Here is a 9,451-nt window from a genome sequence, read left to right as displayed (position 1 = left end):
TAATTATTACTCTAAAGTCTCACCATCCGCCTTCAACAGCACGCCGCGATGTCCACCCTTCCGATAACAGCGGCGAACATGCACGAGGTTAACTCAGTAATCGGCAATAATTGCGTTCCGAAGTTCACTCAACAGCGTCTGCAGACGGACTGCCTAAAATCTCTGACTACGCGCTATACCCTACGCACGACGTCGGGGAACCAGGCGAGCCATGGTAAACTCGCACCAGTCCACCGGCTGTTTCGCCACAATAGCATGCCCAGCACGTTTTCTATGCGTTAACATTTTGTTAAGTAATTACATTTGTATCAAAAAAGGTCTCTCAAGGGAATATACATTTGTTTTTGCTGTAATTTCCAGAAATGGATGGATTTGGGGGTTCATTAATTTATAGCAAATGTTGATACACTGACCTGTTTACAGTTATGTGTTCATAAATACTGGGAAAACCAAGGAAAAAAAGTTCTGTTCTTGTAGTCTGGTTCCCTGACCTTACTTCAGACGAAATGGAGCAGTTTATAGGTTGTCAGGTCAGGGAACCAGGCTAGAAAGCTTACACTTGTTCAAGCATGGCTAACCGATTGCAGAAAAAATTGTTAAATTGGGGGCAGTATTAACGAACCAGTAAGGTTTTTTTCCAATGATGGTCAGCTGACCATCTTCGGAAATTGATAAAATTCCACTTTTCTTGAAAATGACAGCACACCAGGTGCCATGATTTTACCGGATGCTTGAGACTATCATTCACTAATAGTCCAGTAAGGTATTTCATAATAATTTGGTACTTTTGTGTTTTGATGTTTGCAAATGTTTTATATTGCCTTTAAATTATAACATACATGTATATCAATGCTAAGTTAAATTTACATACATTCTGAGCAATGTTTTGATAATGGTTGTACATGTATATCATCATCTAATCATTTAAACCTCATCCTATATTTTTTTGTAAGGAAACTTCCCCAAGTCTGCCAAGATCTCCCAACCATCTTGCCTTAGAGCAGTGGATATTTATAGTAGATTAAAGCAGTTAGATTATGGCAGATTTTGGAGGTTTTTCGATTTTGTAGGAAACCTTCCCAAAATCAGACATCTGCCGAAACACTTAAAGCAGTGGACATTCACGGGACTAAAACAAAGTTTGGCCAACACACCCCCATGCATGTTCAGGAAATGCATCAGGGGCCTGTAATCCTGAACCCTTCAAAATCTAACAAAACCAGAAGGTGTTAGATTATGGCAGTTTTTTTATTGTTCTGTTTTGTAAGAAACCTTCCCAAAATCAGGCCACATCTGCCAAAACACTTTACAGTAAAAAAAGTGGATGTTCACGGGACTAAAACAAAGTTTGGCCATCTCATCCCGATGTTAAGTAATTGTAGGAGGGTTTGTAGTAGTACTGAACCCTTTAAAATCTAACAAAACCAGCTAGTGTTGGATTACGGCAGAATTTGGAAGGTTATAGTCAAGATGACTGTTTTTTGTAATTAAATTTTTACAAGAACTCTGTCGAATTATCAACGGAACGTCTGACAAGGAACATATTAAAGAAAATCTGGGGGAAAAACGATTCTCCAAAGATCATCAAAAGCCACTGTTTGTCTAGTCAGTTACTACTTGTATTTTTGTTAAAATTAATTAGGACAGTTTCCAAAGAGACGCTTAAACAGATGTTGCAAACTTTTTTGCCTAGCAAAATTCAGCCAAGAATCAATTAAGTAAATTATAATGGTTTTTTCACACGTTCTTTCATATTTTCTTTTCTTTATTTTATCTACGAAGCAAAAGTCTCTGAAATTTGGTGTAAATATGGACCCAGTGGCCATTTTTGAAACCGTGGCTTCAAGTTCAGGCTCCGGCTTCATGAGCATACGCCTTTGGCTGCAACAGGCTTGGTAAAAAAAAAAACACTTTTGAAGCATCAGATAGGAAGCCTAAGCCACAGCCATTAAAATTTGGTCCAAGCATCCACAGCTCCCAAACGGCACTAATGCCGGAGCTGCAGCCCAGGTTTCAGAAAAAACTTCAATGAACGGAATCAATTATTATTTGGTATCATACATTCTATAAAAAAAAAAAACCTCATCACGCAAACACTAGTTACCAAGTGAGGAGACACATCTTTGCTCCTGGTTTTTCAACTACGATCGCCATGCCTCGTTTCTTGAAATTTACTCAAAATGCTTTGATTGTAGGTTCCTAAATCCCAAAAACCTGGTGATTAAAGTAGTTAATTCTCAACGTCTATCCCACATATTGCCCATATGTATTTTCATTCCTGTGGTGATATTTCTGTCTTCCTTGAAAGCTTCCATCACATTCGACGCGGCACTTTTCCCGAGTTCCCGCTGAAAGCCAGAGTGTACATTGAAATTCCGCCATCATGTTTTTCGACTTCCTGAATCCAACAAGATTTTCCATCAGGGAAGAGTATCCCATCTTTCACAAACAGCTTGTCAACATTCAAATTCTGCACATCTGGCCTTTCCATCCTGACCTCATTCCATAAGATCGCACATTCCTGGTTATTCCATGCTATTCCGAGCTATTCCATAAAGTGCAACACACATCCTGTAAGGATTCCGTGCTTTTCCAACTTGTTCCAGCCAGGTACTAGCAAGAGTTCTCTGTCGCTTCAGAGGGGACAGAAAGAACTATTTAGGGAACGAAGGCACAGATAAGGCCAGTTAAAAGAATATCCTAGTTTATCATCAGTGAAAGTACCACCAAACAGCTGCCTCTTTGAAATTTTAATGAAGTATTTTGTTCTTTTGATTTTGATATGCTCAAAATTAAATAAGTCAAGAAACACAAGAAAGCAAGAGTGCAGAGAAAAGAAAAAAGAAGAGAAAGCTACTCCAATTCTGGAAAAGTCACTGCATATAAATAAGCAAGGATATATCTTTTCAACTGACTCGAGCTCAGTGAACAAGTACAATCCCGAGGGTTTTTTTTTAGGGGGGGGGGGAAGGTTTCAGAAAAATACACAGGGATAACTGAACACATTCTGGTAAACACGGTTTTGACTGTCAAAAAACTATGGCAGGATTTGGTGTCGAAATCACACAAACGGATATCGGTTACTAGACTTCAAACACTTGAATCGAACCAGGAGCGGAAGATGAGGATTGAACCATGCAGAACTACACGAATGTCCAAATCTATGGCAGGATTTGGTGTCGAAATCACACAAACGGGAATCGGGTTACTAGACTTCAAACACTTTAATCAAACCAGGAGCGGAAGATGAGGATTGAACCAAGAACTACACGAATAAAAAGGTTACTTGACAAACTAACAAAACAAAATAGAACACGAATACACGGATCTGATGATTGGTAATATCATGCAGGAATAACTTTGACTATCCACTTACTAGTTGTAGTGCTCCACGGATTCGGTCTTAAAGGTGTTAATGCAAAAGAGTCATTTTCCTGAATGACTAAATGCTGCAATTGGAAGGGAGAAGATAGTTAACATATATCACAGCTGCACCAAACAATTGTCCTTGAAGAATCCGCCGGATGAATAGCACTATGATAAAGTGGCTTTATGACTTGCCACAAGAGGGCACTGTTACTCTGAAATATTTTAGGCATCAATTACAAAATAAGATAAACCTACTTTGTACCTACCTTATTGGAAGAACAATTTTCAATGTTAGAAAGACCGTTATTTCTCGTTTCTCGAGGTGGAAGTTTGTCAGACCAATCCTGGTAAAGACAAACAAAACAAATATCAAACCCAAAGAAAACGCTAAATGTACATTGGGATAAAATGTCCTGCTCATAGACAACAACAATTGACCCTGAACATTTCCTCTATTTGTACTGATGTTGTTCATACTCCCACCACAAGTGCAAGAACTAGCAACTGTGTTATTCTTTCAAACTTAAAAAAGTGGTGTTCAATTTACACTATTACGATACCTATTGCACCTGTCAACACGCGGTGTAAATGTAACACTGCAGTGTAAGAAGCCTTAAGTCTCCTCGTTGACTCACCAACGTGGTCCTCCCAGCCTCCTTCTCCCTCTTCTTATAGAACGACGGCTTGTGCCATATGTGCTCTATGATGACCACAACAAAGGACAGCACTGCTCCAATGATGAGGACATAGAAGGCCCCGGCTATCTGGTCCAGGTTGATGTCGGCGGCTCCACGGTTAGAGCTCATAATGACCGTGTCCTCCGCACAACTGGACTCTCGGTCGAACCATTTCTTTCTGAGCTCTTCTAGGATGCCCTTCTCCTGCAACCTCAAGATGCTGCCAAGAAGAAAAAAATCATGAGTGATTTTAAGCTAATTATGTTCGGGAGAGACAGAGTAGAAAAGCACAACGTATCTGCTTTCTGGTCGTGAAACTTGGTAGGAATGTAGAACCTAATTTACAGTGCTGCGCAGCAAAAACTGCATTGTTATTTTTTTTCTCAGAAGACAAATTGGAAAATTGTTTTGTCTGAAATGTAGAAACCCCCAGAAAATCAGGCAGGAAATGAAAGACCCAATCCAAATGTCGGCTCAAGTAGGATCGAAACTTGGTCCCAGAGGTGGAAGGCAAGGAAAGTACCATAATCCTGAACAACACTCGTCCAATATAAATTGGAATACTGATCATGATTGTGGAGTAGCTTACACCATGGAAATCTCGTCTCTCCATGGCAGCCCGCGCGGCGTGGCGATCCCGTACCCTTTCAGGTTGAAAGGCTTCCCAACCGTCATGACATTACACTCCTTCTGTTTGATATAGTCCAAGATGGGCGCGTCCCAGAAGAACGCATAATCCTCGGTCTGTACCCTCTTGTACCCTGCCTCGGCGTTGGGCACCCAGGGGTTGATCTTAGAGGTCGACATGAAATTCCACATGCGCTCGTAGATACCCTGGTGCTTCCGCTTCTCAAAGAAGCGATGGAGGCTGGAGTTGACGATGGTGCCGTAGACTACGGACTTCTGCATGGCCAGGTCTTCGAGAGAATTAATGGGGTTCTCCATGCGTGTGACCGTCAGGAAGGCGGCCAGGTTGGCGGTGTAGGTGGCGGTGATGATCAGGGCAAAGAACCACCAGAACGCGCTCAGGACGCGGCCCGAGATGGATAGTGGGGAGGTGTCGCCGCCTGAGCCAAGAAAACCAAGATAATTAAGAAATAACGTTTATCTTTAACAGAAGCGTATTCAAGATGTATGAAAACGGCACTAACGCGACCAGTATCTCCGTACCTAGTTCACAAAAACCTACAGATTTTCGTTTATGGAATGGAAGTCATATCCTTGATAACACTATAAAATCTGGTGAGGTATATGAATTATGGGTGCACTTTGAAATCGAGACCTTTTGTCTTCTGTTTTTTAATAGATACTTTCACTTTAATAGAAAGATTTAAATCTTGCCCAACACAGTACCAATCAAAAGGGCAGCCGCGGCAGAATTTTTTCAACCATAATAATTTCAATGAAACATTTTTCATTCATTAAAACAACATCTCAATACTAATCCTAAAATTCAGTTTATTTGTCTGGGGTACTGCAATCTAGTTCAATAAGCAATATTCTGGCCCACATTTTGGTATTACATTCCATTTGTGTTTTAACCTTTAAAAATATCAGTTGCTATGTAAACAAAATTTGATGAAACAATGCTAAAATGAAACAGATTTTCACAAAAATACTGTTTGAAAACTGAAACGAAAGTCCAGAGATGCGTTGTAATTGTTCTTAATCAAATAAATTCAGTATAAAATAAAACATCCATTATAAAAGCGTGTGAGCTTATTACTTTCACAAAACTGTTTGACTTTCGGCGCATGAATATCTAGAAAAGTACACTGGCCTCTTGTAAAAAGAATGGCATGGTTAAGAAGCTGTTCAAAATTCACAATGCACAATTTACCAATGGAAAATTGCGGAACCATACCGTACTTTCAGTCCTTGCCAACAAAATAAAACTAAGGTAAATGGCGAACTGGAGGTAATCCTGATATCACAACTCGCCTTGGGAACTTCGTGTGAATTAGACAAAAGGTCAAGTCGGACAGCTAGATTGGGACAGGGACACAGACCAGCAAATAAGACAAAACACAAACGGACTAAGAGAACAAACATTTTTGGTCAATTTTCGAGGACAGACAGATAGGCAGACCGACTGACCGACCACGAAGCGACATGTAGAAGCTCCTGCCGGAGCTTAAAAACGACCAACATAAATTACCCTGCTGCATGCAGGAGGCGAAAGCGAACCACATGCTGTTCTTCAAGTCGAAAGCGTCCTGGTTAGGACTGTTCTCTCTGCGGAAGCTGCTGTAGGGACTGAGCCGATCTACGATGTAGATCAGCACTCCAACCACGAAGAGAGAAGCCAATACGCAGCCCCAGACCTGGATGTGGAGGGGCTCAAGAAAAGCAAAGACGTTGGTTTTCTTCTGGGGTTTCTGCATCAGGATGCCCACGCCGTAGTTCATGTAGGGTTTGGTGAAATCCACCACTTCTTCCCTGTCTGAGTTGATCACCATTCCGGCTACCGCTAAGTCTGCCCTCTATGTTAACAGACACAAACAAAACAAATTGGTGGAACTTAATAGTTTCCCTTATTTCACCTTTTATAACTTCAGTATCGAGACATGGGGACGAAATCAGCCCACTGTAAGTACTAGCTAGATTAAGTAAAATTTGATTTTTAAAGTAGCAGTAGGCCTATCACCCTCCTTATTTCTAAAGCACGTTTGTACTATTTTTTTTGCATGTAGATCTAGGTAGAAAATAATGAAGACAATATTTTGAAAGTGACTGATAAAATCGAAATATAGGTTTTGATACCTGTTACTTAACAATGACTGGTGTTTTTTAAACTGTTTTATTTAACACTTCCGATGCCATTTTAACACTACATTTGCTATTTCAACACTGCAGCTATTGCAGATGTAATTCTTACATCTCAGGTGTAATTTTGATACAGCCTACGTCATTTGACACTGCCTGGTGTTGTTTCGACATTGTTGGGGTCATTTCAAAAGTGCAACTGTAATTTTAATACTACAGGTGTTATGCTAAAACTGCAGTGTACCAGTGCAGGCTATAAAATGCATTATTTTACACCTACACCATAGTACACTTCTCCGATCAGACCATTCCACGTCCCGTCCTCGTTCTTGCCTCCGTAGTTCCCATCCGGTACAAGGTAGAGTTCGTACTTGGCGTTCATCTCGTCTGCAATCAGCTCCAGCATGTCGATGCAGAAACCCGAGTACTTGTGCCCGTTTACTGTCTCGTCCCGATTGACGAATGGCGCCTCCTGCATAAATGTGCATGTTGATGAGCAAACGTGAATATATCAATGATGCTATTTGCATGGATGCAGATATTGCTAATAATTATGAGATGTACAATTGTCAGATGCGAAGTTAAACAAATCTCTCCAGTTCTACAAAATATTTAAGGAAAATATTTGATATAATTGTAGATTAATGTAGTGGTCAGACAAATATCAAGCCATCCAACGTCAGATTTTAAGAATTGTGTTCTTACCACAACCGTAACGATCCGAAATGTGGTATTGTTAGTGATAAAAGCCTCGAAACTTCTCGTGAAGGGCGTCTTCACCAAATTCAAGCGATTTTCCGGATCCCAGGTTCCGATCTGAAAGAAAAATACGTGTTTTAAAAAGATTTGCTAGTACATCATACGCAAGTAACCGTGGTAATCATGTCTCACCAAATCGTATCCGAAATCTGTTCCCTATAAGTGACAAAATGGATTTCAAAATAGTGCATTCAACCCATATTTTTTAAGAAATGTCAAAAAGATATATATATATACTATGCTGTGGAATGGAGGGTTGCAGGTGACCAATAGCAATTTTACGAATTTGGGAAAAATCGTAGGAAAAAACATGACGAATTTTCAAACAGATTCAATAGTGGCAAACATTTTCAATAAAAAGACTGGCAAATACTGTAACCACAAAGTGTTACAATAACACTAATGGTGTTACGTTCATTCCGACTGTTGAATCAGAAGAATAAGTCACTATACTGATAACACAGTGTTAATTTTACACCGTGGAGTACACTGCAATAGTTGCGGTGTATATTGAAACCCTGGTCGAATTAAAGATACAAGAAGGTATTAATTTTACATTACAGTTTCCGTGGTGTTACCTTCCAGGCCTTGGTTTGATTCCGGCTGCTTTCTACCGTGATGACGTCCACCGCCATCTCGTCATTTACACCACTGTGGTTAAATCGTATCCTTCCCATTAGGCCTGTTGTTTCCATCTATTTCCCAAAGTGAACAACACATAACAAATTCACTAAAAAAAGGTTTATAAATTCATTATTCTCGGTGTCTGGAGGTCAGATTCAAATTCCACTCAAGTCATTTTCTTGGTTAAACCTACTATTTAGTCAATTTCCTTGAAATTTGTGTTGTTAATTTCAGATTTTTTGTGTTCAATAATGTCACAGCATCTAAATTTCTGTAAACACGGGGTAAATACAGATGAAAACTCACGATTCATATTTTATTTGGCAAGACTGGTTTTGTTCCTATAAAACAGTCAGATAAATTCAATGATTTAAATTATTTAAACAGTTATGGGAAAAAACCATACATTACCAAATTAATCATCATCATCATTACTCTAATAATTATATCGTTATAGAAAGAGTGCAGAGAACAACTGATATTTTCCACTGCTCAATAACCGATAGCCAATAATCAATTATCAACAACTAGTTTTGTTTCCTTTAAAAAGTCAGAAAAATTCATTCATTAAAATCACTTAATTTGAATTTGTTAGAAATAATTATTAACAAATCGTCATCGTCATCATCATCATCATCATCATTGCTTTAATAATTATCACCAAAGAATGAGTACATAAAGGAATTGTTATTGTCCACGGCTCAATAATCAATATCCACTAATCAATGATAGATCCATTGATTAATTACCCTGTGAAGCATTTTCCTGAGGCGGGTCCCGCCTTTCCAGGATTTGGGCTTGTTGTCATAGCAATGTTGGTTCTCAGGTTCGATGTACTTGTCACGCTCCACCTGTTCGTCCAGAGCTACCGCCAAGACCCGAACGGCGTCGTACATGTAGGCTGCTTTGAACTACATCACCAGGATAAAAAGGGTAAAAATGTTAACCTCATAAACCTAAATTCCTTGGGATTTTTGCTTCATTCCCGATTTCTCAAAAATCCACCACTGCCTTTCTCTATGCTAAATTGTTGGAAGAACAGACAAAGGAAAAGGGAAGATGAACGATAGAAAATCCTTGATTGACAACATAAACAAACCTCTGTGTGTGATAAGCAGTAGAAAAAATGTTTTGATATTTTGTTTACTTTTAATGTCAGGGTTCTAACCCCGACTTAGTAGGATTAGAACCCAAAACCGCAACAGTTTTACGTCCTCTTCAATTAAGTTGAACGTAAGGGTATCAAAGTCTCACTA

At 39.5% G+C, this 9,451-nt stretch overlaps 1 protein-coding gene across 6 annotated transcripts in view; it reads right to left on the bottom strand.

The window, feature by feature from the left end:
- Positions 1-776: 776 nt before the first annotated feature.
- LOC119726277 (glutamate receptor ionotropic, kainate 2-like) overlaps positions 777-9,451 on the bottom strand; it is a 57,302-nt gene continuing 48,627 nt past the window's right edge. For 2 of the 6 annotated variants that reach the window (XM_038197913.1, XM_038197918.1), the window contains 9 exons: positions 8,945-9,106; positions 8,150-8,266; positions 7,518-7,628; positions 7,093-7,284; positions 6,205-6,529; positions 4,636-5,113; positions 4,005-4,266; positions 3,636-3,713; positions 777-2,654 (listed from right to left, as the gene is read on the bottom strand). In XM_038197913.1, the coding sequence (XP_038053841.1) occupies positions 2,526-2,654; positions 3,636-3,713; positions 4,005-4,266; positions 4,636-5,113; positions 6,205-6,529; positions 7,093-7,284; positions 7,518-7,628; positions 8,150-8,266; positions 8,945-9,106 (1,854 nt within the window). In that variant the 3' untranslated portion in view covers positions 777-2,525. Of the gene's footprint in view, positions 2,655-2,962; positions 3,450-3,635; positions 3,714-4,004; positions 4,267-4,635; positions 5,114-6,204; positions 6,530-7,092; positions 7,285-7,517; positions 7,629-8,149; positions 8,267-8,944; positions 9,107-9,451 lie in introns of those variants that run through there. The other 4 variants (XM_038197914.1, XM_038197917.1, XM_038197915.1 and 1 more) reach the window with 4 other exon arrangements.

This window comes from Patiria miniata, unplaced genomic scaffold (genome assembly GCF_015706575.1).
Source record: "Patiria miniata isolate m_02_andy unplaced genomic scaffold, ASM1570657v1 HiC_scaffold_2, whole genome shotgun sequence".
NCBI classification, from domain to species: Eukaryota; Metazoa; Echinodermata; class Asteroidea; order Valvatida; family Asterinidae; genus Patiria; species Patiria miniata.
This window is presented reverse-complemented; position numbering and strand designations above follow the sequence as displayed.